The sequence below is a fragment of the Panicum hallii genome, chromosome 5 (assembly GCF_002211085.1).
Source record: "Panicum hallii strain FIL2 chromosome 5, PHallii_v3.1, whole genome shotgun sequence".
NCBI classification, from domain to species: Eukaryota; Viridiplantae; Streptophyta; class Magnoliopsida; order Poales; family Poaceae; genus Panicum; species Panicum hallii.
Genome location: NC_038046.1, coordinates 46,887,352 through 46,900,902, shown reverse-complemented (window position 1 = coordinate 46,900,902; position 13,551 = coordinate 46,887,352). Strand labels below are relative to the sequence as shown.

Below are 13,551 nucleotides of genomic sequence, written 5' to 3'. Positions count from 1 at the left end.
TGGAAGAAGAGATGAGGAAACGACAGGAGTTGGAGCAAAGGATGAGTGCTCTACTTACTTACATGCACGCTGCAACGGGTGTACCTCCGCTAGCTACTCTGTTCGCTCAACCTCCACCACCTGATCCGTACTCTACTCCTGTAAGTATATAAAATATAGATTGTTTTAGCAAATTTAAATATATAGTCTTTGCTATACATCTAGATAAACATTGTATATAAAAATTATGCATCTAGAATTATCAAAACAACCTACAATTTGGCATTATATCTACTTGATGTCAACTTAGAAAATCTAGTTGATGTCAACTTAGAAAATTGGCATGCTCAGCTTGGAGACTAGCTACTGTAATTCAGACTGCAAATCTAGGGTCTCATTATATCCCGAAGTTTAGACTTAGGCGGCAAGTTATGCGAAAACTTAAACCCAAAGGAGTAGGGATTGCTAAGGACAAATAATAATTCTTGTTATGATCAACTGCCCACTACTCACTTAACTTGATGCATGCAACAGAAAAGCCCAAAATTTGATTTCTTGCAAGACAAATTTGAGGATGAGTTCCATAAAAGATGAGAAATTATAGCGCGCCTTGGGTATTTGTTTCCTGCTCATATCCATTTTGTTGAAAGGTCACAGCAGGATATGCCAGCCCTTGAGATCATTTTGTTTCCTGATGACATTATATATATGTGATGAAAGTACAGACACATAGGTGTAGAAGAAGACTTTGTGCCAGACATCAAATGTTCCGTCAGACATAAGTAGCTGTCAATGGATCCAGCCCTCCCATTCTCGACTGTGCATGCTGCTAGGATGTTCCAATCGACTAATCTTTCTTTTAAGCAAATTTCAGTTTTATTGGTTAAAAGTAATCCATCTTCTTTGTCATCTTTATTGGTTAGGTATCTAATAGTCTGGCTATATTTATGTACGATCGTCATTTATCTTGTCTCACATGCAATCTCTTCTTCTTTGTGTAGAGACAATCGGCGGCGTCAAATGATCCGCATGCACCGCCATCTCCAAATCAGGCAACTCCAAATCAGCCATATCGAAATCTTCATTTGTGACATTGGAATTTGTGTGGTGAACTTTAAACGAACCTTTATCGTTGTTAACACTTATGTGGTGAACTTGTGTATGTGATATTTTTGTGTGTTGACGAGACTTTGTTAAATTTGGTTGTGACGATAAGACTTGCGTGAATTTGGTTGTGTCTGTGAAATTTCAAATAATATGTCTGTGTGAATATATAATATGCCTGTGTGAATATGTGCCTGTGATAAATGGTGGGGAAAAAACAAATTAAAATCTAAAAAAAACTATTTGCCGAGTGTATAAACGAAGCACTTGGCAAAGTGACCTAAACTTTGCCGAGTGCCACGTGGCAGGCACTCGGCAAAGTGACCTAAACTTTGCCGAGCGCCCGCAGTTTGGCACTCGGCAAAGACTGGGCTTTTGCCGAGTGTCACGTCACAGGCACTCGGCAAAGACTGGGCCTTTGCCGAGCGCCAAACTGAGGGCGCTCGGCAAAGGCTGGGCCCTTTGCCGAGTGCCTGTGTCGTGGCACTCGGCAAAGGCCCAGTCTTTGCCGAGCGCCATACTGCGGGCGCTCGGCAAAGAGCCGTCACGGCCCCAAACGCCGTCACGGCTACTTTTCTTTGCCGAGTGCTTCCGTGACACTCGGCAAAGCCTTTGCCGAGTGCCCGACAAAAGGCACTCGGCAAAGACGTCTTTGCCGGAATATTCGCTGCCGAGCGCGCTTTGCTGGGTGTTACGCTCGGCAAAGCCTTTGCCGAGTGTTTTCTTGGCTTTGCCGAGTGTCCCAGACACTCGGCAAAGGTCCTGAATCCGGTAGTGTTTGAAGCCGGATGCACCTGCAAATTTTCTGTACGTTGGACATATCGAGCTGATCATGTTTCATAAAAATTGATTTCAATATGCTACAGTTCATCTAGGGATGGATACTGATGGTGCGTCAGCTGACTAACTAAACTGGACAATAATGGGTTCAGAACTATATATGTCCTGTAAGAGTGATGAGTTGATATTATATAACTTCTTTTGCAAATCCTAAAGTAACTTAGAATATCTAAATATTCTTTGAACATTGTCAAATGTGCATTAGGGTAACAGGGTTTACTGCCTTTTCAGTAAGCTTTCTTTCTTGAACTACGCAGAAGAGTTGTGTGTGTCTTTCTAGTACGGCCTCCGTCCCAAAATATAACAACTTTTAGACTTGGTCAAGATCAAATATATTCATCTTTGACCAATAATATCTTCAAAATATTTATTTTTAAATAGAAAATGTTACATGTTGTGATAGTTGGTTTCATTATGAATAAACTAATAGCATTTTCATATTGTCAATGTTTATGATTTTTTTACCATCTATAGTCAAAGTTTAAAAGGTTTAACTTGAAAAAACCTAAAAATAGTTATATTCTAGGACGGAGGGAGTAAGTTATTAGGTTAATCTCAATGCATTTTCTTATGCCACCTTCTTCATATGGCTAAAAGTATGATATATTCTTCCTAATGCATTTTCATATGGCTAAAAGTATGATATATTTCTTTTAGGCTCCCACCACCTAGTTTTTGTGTTGTTACTTCTACTTGTTTGATATTCTTTCTATGAAATGGACCCAAGAAAAATATCATAAGAAATATCCACATATCATGCATTTTCCAATTGTGCTCAAGCAGTATCAATATGAAGATATAGCTTTACCATCTCTATCTTTATTAATTTATTGACAAGCAAGTTAGAAAAAAATCATATATTACACTCAACTAATGTGCATGATACTATCCACTTAATAGCGTTAGCATTGTCCCTGTGTAATTCATCATGGAATTTTAATGTTATGCGCTTATCTAGGGCAAAGTAGGAGTCATCTTTGTGGTTATGTACGTAGGTCCATTAATATTGTTCATATGGAAGAAAACCTTTTTTCATGCATAAATGTGGTTCTAACAATTTCCTTCAATATTTTTTTGCCCAGCAAGCTTGATGAGGGTGAATTGGTTTTTAAGAAAAACTTGATTAACCTTACTGAGATATAAAATCAATATATTTGTATTGAAATTTAAGATATTTGGTTTACATAATTACAAATGTGGGGGGCAAACATCAAGTAAGGATGAGAGTTGGGACCATGAGAAGTTACTGTTGGTTTACAACCAAAGTTCACATGCGAACTGTGTATGCGTGGCTATGGTGCCCGTCCTTATATTTACACGGTGTCCTGTAATGTATCCAGAGTTGCTCTTCGTTACGCTCTTCATTACACATGGACTCTAGAGATGTAAGAAAATAGCAATTATATATTAGCTAGAAAAATAATGATCTGCAAAATAAAATGCGTGGACCAGGCTAGACTACAACCATTGGAGTAGGATGCAACAGGGAATTCAAAGAACAATTGAAAGCAGAGGCAACCTTCTAGCGTGCCAACCGCAAAGCCAAGTCAATTACACTGATCATACCAGACCGATCAGGTTAAATCCTACAGTGCAGAATGCAGGAGCACACACGATGATGTACTGCTTTTCCTTAGCCCAGCCCGCTACAGAGCTTCCCATGGCATTGGCATATTTCAAGACATCAAGAAACTTGAGTTGAAGAAGTTATCTAGTACGTGTGTGCTGTACTGCAGTGTGCTTTTTTGTTTTGGTAAGAGTGGGAGGCACCGAGAAGCACACTGAGGCTAAACAAGCTGCAATAAGCACGATGAGAACACGGCGAACTTGAGAGAGAAGAGAATGATGTGAATGTAGCCACATTCCCGTGATGCAGCAAACTTGCAGCGAAGTGGCTTGTCACTCGGCCTTGTGAGTTGTAAGGGTCAAGAGCGGTCATGGGCAACAACACTCAGCCGGCAGGCTTACCTTTATACAGTACAGTACCTACTTTTTGCCAAGCTTGAAAAGGTTGAATCGGTTTCCTTAAAAATCAATTGAAACCATAGGAGTAGGAGGCAACAGGGAATTCAAAGAAGAGTTGAAAGTACGGACAAGCATCTAGCCAAATTGGCATCACTGTCAAGTGCTAAACCATTTCAATTACAATGATTGTATCATGTCAAATCCTACATTGCAGAATACAAGAGTAGCACACAGGACGATGGACTGCTTTTCCAGTAATACTATTGCGCCCACAGCAGAGTTGTTTTTCTACCGTTCTTTCCCTCGAAATCCTTTAATGCCTAGTCCTTTGGGGGAAACTTATCTTTGGGTTATTTATAGCCATTACCTAGTTTCCTCTCTGTGGTTGTCTTTATATAGCTACTGCCATTGCTTCTGTGTAGCCCTGCCCAGCTATAGAGTTTTCCGATGTTATTGGCGGACATATTCCAAGGCATCAAGAAATGAACTTGAATAGAAGAAATCAGCTACATGTGTGTGTGCGCACTGTGATTTTGTTGGTAGGAGTGTGAGGCACCGGGAAGCACATAGAGGCCAACCAAGCTGCCATAAGTGGTACGGATAGACGGTGAGCGTGATTAGAGAACAGATTGATGTGAATGTGGCCACTTTATGGTGATGCACCAAAGGCAGGGGCACTGTGATGATTACAGTGAGGTGGCATGTCACTCGGCCTTGTGAAGCTCAGGTCGGATTCATGGGCAGCAACCGTCAGCCGGCCGGCTTGCATTTTACTGCACCTATTTGGGTGCAGGCCTACCTTTCTCAAAATCAACTGCTACGTGCTCCAACAAGAAAAGGGCTTAACAAACCGATGGGTTGGAACAACTTCCTCGGTACACATCTTGAGCAGTCAAATGAGAAGAGTGACTAGATCCTCCGGAACACATGTTATGTTTGTGGTGTGAAGTCATATTAGTTGTACAGTTTGATTTAGCTTTCATATTTGAACTCTTACTATATTGCCAAGCTCAAGTTAGCACAAGCAAAATTAATGAAAAATTAAGCATCCGGGAATAAAACACAATCCACCTATAGAACATACCTACGAAGACTATTAGAGCAAAATGATTTGGGTGCAATTTGAATAAATGCTTTTTCGCTAAAGTGCGCATATGCACGAACTAAACAAAGAGAACCTACAATTTACAAGTATTAATCCTGTATGTCTCTTTTGGAAAAAAAAACATGGTGGATTATCAAAACGTATGAATAGGAAGAAACACAAAATTCGAGTTGATTGTAAATTGCGATCATATAGGAATTCGTATTGCCAGAAACTTTCTAATGGGAACGTTTGGATACAACACAACCAAAACACACGAATTTGAGGGCAGCCACATAAAGAAAAAATTCAAGAGGTTGGACTTCATGTTAGATTTCCTCCAAAATTCCTATAGATTGAAAAAATTATAGGAATTTTATAGTTTTCTAGTATGTCCAATCCTTTGTTCCAAAGGAGCACATAGGAAAAATTCCTATAAAATTCCTCTGCCAATCCTTTGTTCCAAGGGTCTTAATCTTTTCATAAAAAAGGTAGCAATTCTGATTCCTGGCATGGCCTCAGGCCTCCCTCACCAAGCCTTATGAATGCTCACAAACTTAGAATTGAGAGGCGTCAAGATATTAGGAATGCAGCAGCTGCGCGCTGCAGTATGGTCACGTACTTCTTTTTATTTGATTTTTTTTCTAGAAGTCAGGGTATGACAAAATTCAAACATTGGACAAATGTGCATTCAAAGTTAACTGCTATCATGAACTGAGCGTAGCTCAGCTGATAAGATTTCTTACGGTAAAATCCACTCACTTGAGTTCAAATCCTCAACTCAGGCACGAGTGCCAATATTTTTCTGGATTTATTTTAGGATTTAACCGGCGTTATTCTTTTAGACGCAGTCGGCGTGCCCGTCGACAGCGAAGCACCTATGGTGACTTTGTCAATTTCAAAGATCTGCCGGCTCAGTCTCTCAGAGATGCTCACAGTGGTAGAGTTGTGTGTATATTCGTAGGGATGAGTGGGCGTACATGTATGTGAGCATCTGCGTCTATACTATATTTCGAATAAAAATTATGATTGCTATTACTGGGTAGTCTACAATGCCATTTTAATAGTATGCGCTTATGGATCAAGGTTACATAGTTTCCAAAAAAAAATTAAAGGATCATTTCGTATCCAACAGTGTTGTGGTTCAACTTTTGCCTTCCGTCTGTGCTGCCAAGCTTCACTGAGGGTACATTAGATTTTCATGTAGTAGTTGCTAAAACTAATGATATATAATTTCTTCATATAAAAAATAATTTCTTCATATAAAAAAATATCTTCATATAAAAAAGAGTTCATGAAAAGTTACTTCCCATTTTAATTTGCAAGGAAAAGTCATGTATGAACTGTACAGAAGTAGATGCACGTAGTTGTGGCAGCCCTAGGTGTATATATACAGTTCAAGCTGCTAGTGGTCTGATAACCGCACCATAACTGGATCAGACCATTTTAATAATATATATTATCCCCTCCAGACCACGCCAGTCCGCTATCTTCCAAAACCAAGCTAATCCAAACTGCAAGCATCATTACAACCAAATTGGAGCACCCCACCTTCCCAAACCACGGTTTCAAACTTCCTCCCCTGTCCATCCGTCCTGTGCAAGAGGCCAAGCAGCTCAGCCTCAATGGCATCATTACGCTTTAGTCAACCTGGATTAGAAGCAACAGTCTGGAGTATCGATCCATGGGAAAAGGGGAGGAGGATGTTTTACCTTGATGCAGATAGCGGATCCACGGACAGCCGGACGGGGGCGCGTGCGACGACGGCGAGCACCCCGGTGGACGGTGGCGGCGTCGGCTGGGTGGTGGGAGACTGGTGGTGCGGCGACTGCCGAGTGCCGCGCCATCGTCGCCGCCGCCGCCGCCGCCGCCGCTGTTGACGTTAGGGAAGGGCGACGGGGATGAGATGATAATAGGATCCACAAGCAACCAGGCCAGATCAGATCGACCCACTAAAATCATAAATCCCAACCGAACCAGCCCACTAGACATCTCAGCCCAGTTTCCACCACACCAGGTCGGCCCAAACGAAAAAACCAAACTACAGAGACCGGTTTTAGCCCAAACCACTAGCAGCTTGATATACAGCGCCCTCTACATTTAGGTATCACTCGTTTTCCAATCTTATATGGCTAGAAATGTAAGAAGAACAGATTTATGTCAAAATAGCCGGAAAAATATGGCCGGCAAAATGAAATGCGTGGGAAATTATACAACCGTAGGAGTCTGAGACCTCAGGAATCTACAGTAGAGTGGGAAGGAAGAAATACGCATGAACATCAACAAGGTCGTAAATACTAGAACAATATCATGAAGACATGAAGCAAGCATCAATAAGGAAGTCTGAAACCGAAGATGCTGGGAACTCTGAATTCGCTGATGAGAGGAAGTCTGAAACCATTTCTGATCACCGTGCATCTTTAAAACTCCCAGGAATGAAAAAAACCATGTTGCTGAAAGAAAAGATGATCTAGTATATTTTCCCACTCCAAAGATTATTGGGCTCTTGCCCAAAAAGAAAAGATTATCGCGCTCTCCTCATTTCTCACTTTGTCCAATGTGTCATTTATCTATGTGGTCCTAAGTGTTATTGACACTAGTGGTAAACCTCATAAAAAATACCAAAATTTTCTATTAAAGGGAGTCATTACATGTTCATTTGCTAGTTGCCACCTGCAGGGCGATATTGTTCTTCGAAAATTAGGCCAAAAGGCTGAAAGGCACTTGTCATCAGGTTTCGGAAGCCACCCCCATCTACAAAAATATTGCGACCCACTCCCTCTCGAGAAATACATTTTGCAGCCCACCCCCTTTCTTCCACCTACCTTTCACTTTTGACCCTCGTCGGCTCCCTCGTCGATCTCGAGGGATTCCCCCAAAACGAAGCAATCGCCATTAGAAAACCAGTAAGATCCGGCGAAGAATCAGAAGCAGGAGCAGTAGCCAAATTCACGCGGCGAGAGCTAGTCGCGGAGAAAGGGTCCGATGGATCAACAACCCCAGGTTATAGCTCAGCCTTTTCCCTCTTCTTGCTTCGTGAATAAGATTCGGATCAAACAGTTAGATTCCCCTTCTCACCTCTAGGTTTTGGTTTGGAGTAGGGATTGCTTTAGATCTCTGGATTTCATGGATTACTTAGCTTGTTCCAGAGTCCATATTGCGGTTTTCTTTAGACCACGTCCGGATTTCAATCGGATAAGATAGATTGAAGGATATGTGAAATTTTTGTCGTTCGGATAGCCGAGTTCGTCATCTGGGCTTATTTTCTAGGACAAGTCGGTTTATTTTGATTATTTTTTCCATGGATTGGCCGGTTTCCTGTCCTGTGCTCAACTCATCTTCTGCTTACTCGAGTTTTAGAGGTATGGAGGTAATTACTGTATGATAATATGTGTGATTGTATTGTTTCAGTGGATTAGTGAGAACTATGCAAATCCGAAGACATGCTTATTCCATGTGCTCTTCAAGGTACTCTGCCTGCCGTTTCTGATCTTATAATGCAGCAGAACTGTGGCTAGGTTTTGGCTGATTTTGATTATTTCTCTGTGAAGGCAGCGGCATTGGCGTTCTACATACTGTCAGCGCTTTTCGTGAACAACTTCGTCATTATCTTTGTCATCACTGTGCTCCTCGCAGCACTTGACTTCTGGGTTGTGAAGAATGTGAGTGGAAGAATACTGGTTGGGCTGCGGTGGTGGAACGAGATTAATGACGAGGGAGAGAGTGTCTGGAAGTTTGAGTGCCTTGATGGAGAGGTTTGTGTTTGCCTTCTCGTTGTCCTTGTCGCTGTTCTTGTGCAAGTTGGGACTCCTAAATTGAATTAGCATTTTATTGCAGTCTCTGGCTAGGATGAACAAGAAGGACTCATGGCTGTTCTGGTGGACTCTATATTTGACTGTAAGTAATGTTGAGGGCTCTTTTATATCTAATACATATGAAAAAGAAGCATATGAATGTTTTAATTTGTATACTTCAAATCTGCATGCTGAGTGCATTGAAAAATTGGAACTGAACATAAAGCTATCCAAATAATTGTGTGACAGGTTAGTAAGAGGACGACTGATGTAGGGATGCGTATAAAGTGCTAATTGTATTTCTTATTACTTGCTGATGAGGCTCAAAGGAATACTGGGAGACGTCGGTTGTAATTTATTGGTGTATGATTATTGTACTCCTGCGAATGTGCATTATTATTGTAAACTTTATTTCCTTTGAATGCTAGTAGCTTTGAAGTTTTGCTTCACCAGAAAAGAAAAGGAACTGAAATCTGGGTATACGTAGATGTGTTGTGGTGTTAGATAGCTCTTCGATTGAATGCAATTAACTACCTATGTCCTTTAGTACAGATTGTTTATTTGTTTCATTATACTGTAGGAAAAATATGTCTGCTTTCCACGTATGGAGCTAAACCAGTTATATGCTTCATACCTTCTTTATCTACAGATTAGGACCATGTGAAAACAAATGCTTACTTTGACATAAAATTGCATGGGTTGGAACGTAACATGAATTGAGTGGTATAACATGGCAAACAGTAGTTATGAGGCCTTGGCTCCATGGGCCATACGCCCAGTTCCCATAAGCCCACTTTTATAAATTACTGTCCAAGGTATAGCAGGTAATAACTCGCAGTCATTGTCTCTCCAAAGCGGAGTTAGGCCTGAGCCAATCTGGATGCTTGGCTGTTATAGTGGGAAATGGTTTGGGTCATTCTCTTTTATATCCTGATAGTTAGGCAAAGCAAGTGTAATGTCTAAACTTTAGAATCGTTGCACCTACACTGTTTATGTTTATTTTGTTTTGCAAATACAGACATAGTTAGGATTCATTGAGAACATAACTTCAATTCATCGTGGCTAAGTTTAGGTTTGGGAATTCAGGATGCATATCCCATACCATGCAAAGAGATTGGTATGGAATACTAGGGAAAACATCAATTAAGCACTGCCAGGTCATAGATCCGTTTTTTGCTGCTTTGGGGTAAAATCAACCAGTTGCAACATTATAATGTTTTCTTTTACTTCTCTCTTTCCTTCATGTGTGTGTGTGTATGTGTGTGTTCTGAACTGTTTTCATTTTCATACAGAAGTTCATCTGCCTAAGTTGGAATTAGAACAAATTTCAAATAGAGCACAGTTCCTGTGACAGTATATTAAATGGGAGGCAGAGAGGTGTAAAGCAACATTCATATCCATTCATATATTTATTTAGTTGGTACTTCTTCATGGAGCTTTGCAACATGTTTCTAGAATGTTTGTAAAGCAAGCATACCTTCCATGTTTCAGGCTGCCGCATGGATTATCCTTGGGATATTCTCGCTCATCAGACTTCAAGCGGATTACCTTCTTGTTATTGGAGTTTGCTTGAGCCTCAGCATTGCAAATATTGTTGGTTTCACCAAATGCAACAAAGGTGTGTATTCTCGTGTCAAAACTACATTCACTTGAACCCTGTTGAAGGATGTTGTATTGTTGTGGTTGCTTGATTTAGCAATTTAGAAAAGTTGTGATTATTGAATAAACCACATGAATTCCCTATTAATTGGTCAAAGCAGAGTTGTATTTTTTTTGCCCCTGTAGAAACAGAGCCACAACTTCAGAAGTTTTGTTTTAACTATTTGCAAAGTATAATTCCATGTAGCAAGATATGTTGTTCTTGTGTGGTGTTGCCATAGCCTGAACCATTAAGTTATCTTTCTTTTGCTTCCATACCATCACAGAAATACATCTATTAATAGATACATCATACATGCTGTCAGCTTCAATCTAATATGTAGCTAAGTAACCTAATAAAACATGTAGCTAATTAACATATCACATGACACTTTACTGGGTCATTAAAGATGTTAGGATACTTCAATTGCATTACATAGTTAAATTGTGCATGCAATGTTGCAACATTGGACACCATTGTATTTCTCTAAACTCAAAGTTTTTGTTTGACTATTTGCAAAGTATAATTCCAAGTAGTAACGTAATGTGGGTTGTTCTTGTGTGTATCTGTTGCCATAGCCTGAACCAGTGAACCCTTAAGCTATCTTTCTTTTGCTTTCGTGTCTAAGGCTACATTGATCAGTTTAGGTGGTTCGTGCTGTAGCCTTCATGTTTTTAGTAAATAATCTTCTGCTTATGGTGCCGTTATCCCAGTTTATATTATTATATAGCATGTGACTGATTTTACTGGAACATCCCTCTCATAAATTCATCTCATATCAATGGATACATGCTGTCTTGTTGCTGCAAGCTGATAGCTTTAGACCTAATAAGTAGCTACTTCATGTCTCGCATGACTCAATTTATTAGGTCATCAAAGATGTTAAGCCACTTCAATTGCATTACACACTTAAATCCATGCCTGGAATGATTCAAAATGTTACACTCCATTCTAAGTGTTGTTATGGTTACATTGCAGATGCCAAGAAGAACATCCAGGATTGGACTGCAAATGCCCTTCTATCAGGGAGCGTCAGGTCACATCTGCAGTCAGCATTCGGTGTCTGAACTCCGAACAGATGGCCTATGACATAGTATTAGTATCACGTATAGTGCTTGCTGAACAATTTACTGATAACATGATGACACATTTTCAGTTTGTTTGTCTTACCTAATTACTTGCCATATGAATACATGGACCTGCCTCCTTGATGCCCTTAGTATCGTTTCATCCTGTGTCACCGGAGGATGATTTTGACTAGAGTTAAATGCAGAATAGCACCTCTCTGTACTAAGCACTTACTAGCTCCTGATAACTTTGAAGTTGGCTTGGCCTCCTCATTGATGTTGTTGTGTTGCTAGTTAACTGCAAAACATTCTGCTTGTGATAGAATGCCATTGTATTGGTACATATACATTTCTGAGTTATCCAGGCAATTCTAGGTCATCAGAGACAATAAACGTTCTGTGCTGTGTAGGAAGCCTTTTGTCGGAGTGTCTATACTGTAATTTTCGTCTTCTTCCAAATATGCAACGTCAGAGCTGACGTTAGCCAGGCTTCAGAAATTCAGATTGCTGCGAGTAGGAAAAGTGTGCTTGGTCATAGTTAGGCTGCCCAGTTTTAGGCTTCTTCTAGCTTTGCTTATAAGGAATTGCAAAGTTGTAGGAAAGCCTAGAGATCCTCCCAACAAACCACTTGCATGGTCTCTTGAATCGATATGAATGAATACGTTACCTGGTGAATATGTCTCAAAGAAAACAAAGACATGCCGAGACAAGTATACTCGCAATGCCTGAGACTGACTTTTCATCTTTTTTGGTGTTGTGATCTGACTTCTTTATTTCTAAACGAAGAAGGCCTCATTTTTCGTTTTCACCCTATTCCTCCCTACAAGAATTCACGGGCACCCTGTCACTAGTTTGTCCCTACCGTGTGAACCTTTCCTGGAAATTGGCTGCACTTGCACTATAAATCTGTGATATTTATATTTGTTCACCTCAAAAGAGGCTTGCATCAATTCGCAAGAATCTCCATGAGCAACGCCCAGCGTATGCTACAGTAGATATTTGGTGACCGCTCCCCACGACAAGCACACGATTTTTTGCACGTGTATGTCACTGGAAGCAAAAAAAAATTATTCTTCTGGACTTGGTGTGCAAATTTCTGAAAAATTCAAGGACAGCGACCAGCCCATGGCTCTTAGCCAAGTCGCTGCGTCCCCAGCGTTATCACCACCTCTGTCGAGCCGCGTCGGACGTTATCCGTGTGAGCCCCGGAGACAAGGCTCTACATGCAACAAACATTTTTCTCCTCTCCCACCGTAGTCTGGAGGTCATTTTCACCTGAATTACTCAGTAAACTCCATTATTTCCTTGCCACAAAATTTTGTCACGCGAAATCGTTTATCATCACATCACACGAAGGGTGACCAAAAGCTCTATGATTTAGAGCTAAGCCTTGTGCGTAGTTTTCTGTCAAACCGTGCCATTCATTTCTGAGCTTTTCTGTTCCAGACAGGTCGCTTTCCTGCCTCTCGTCCGCACATTTTCCTTCAGATCCTTTTCTGCCGAATACATAAAAGCATGGGAAGCAACAACAAATTCTTTTTTTTTGGTAATAAGAGATACTAGCAAAACTCGGAAAATCATTTTTCCTCACGAGTTTCCCCAGCTGGTGGTCCATGCTTCTGTTGTTGCGCGGAGAGGACATGTGACGGAGAAGGGGGAACACATGGCTACGAGAGAAAGACTGTAGGGGCGGTAGCACCGTAGCAGAAAACGTTGCACATGGTCACCGTCAGACGCACCCTGGACGCCCTTGGTGCCACCTTAAGGAAAAGGTGTACAAAATGTAAGCCACGTCATCCCACAAATCTTACCCACTTGAAAAATTTCCTTTTCAAGGAAAAAAATATTTTCCTTGTATTCCTGTTTTTTGGTTTTGCTTTGGTGCTGGCCTAATTTTTTTTAAGGGAAATGCTGGCCTGAAGTCAGATTCAGAATTCCAGAAAATAAAACATGCATGAAAATGGAATATTAAATTCAATTATTTTCCTTTATCTTGGATTTTGGGCACGCTTTTGTCATTTACCAGGGAAGCAAAATCTCTTGGCTGGAAAATGCTGGCGCCAGCTAAACAAAAGGTGT

At 40.7% G+C, this 13,551-nt stretch overlaps 1 protein-coding gene and 1 long non-coding RNA gene across 2 annotated transcripts; one reads left to right on the top strand and one right to left on the bottom strand.

Moving 5' to 3' along the window:
- Positions 1–6,247: 6,247 nt before the first annotated feature.
- On the bottom strand, positions 6,248–6,967 carry LOC112895230. The gene is made up of 2 exons (XR_003229170.1): positions 6,685–6,967; positions 6,248–6,567 (listed from the first exon to the last, which is right to left on the bottom strand). It is a non-coding gene; the product is annotated as an uncharacterized LOC112895230 (long non-coding RNA).
- Positions 6,968–7,748: 781 nt separating this feature from the next.
- LOC112895818 (Golgi apparatus membrane protein-like protein ECHIDNA) lies at positions 7,749–11,861 on the top strand. The gene is made up of 6 exons (XM_025963812.1): positions 7,749–7,975; positions 8,384–8,440; positions 8,524–8,727; positions 8,810–8,869; positions 10,258–10,384; positions 11,384–11,861. Exons 1-6 carry the CDS (start codon positions 7,958–7,960, stop codon positions 11,470–11,472), a joined length of 555 nt encoding a protein of 184 aa, XP_025819597.1. The 5' UTR covers positions 7,749–7,957; the 3' UTR covers positions 11,473–11,861.
- The last annotated feature ends 1,690 nt before the right edge of the window (positions 11,862–13,551 follow it).

Excerpts from the sequence above, each read along its gene's own strand:
- LOC112895818 (XM_025963812.1), top strand. Across the intron at positions 8,441-8,523 it reads TATTCCATGTGCTCTTCAAG|GCAGCGGCATTGGCGTTCTA; the intron begins GTACTCTGCCTG and ends TTCTCTGTGAAG. Across the intron at positions 8,870-10,257 it reads GGTGGACTCTATATTTGACT|GCTGCCGCATGGATTATCCT; the intron begins GTAAGTAATGTT and ends TCCATGTTTCAG.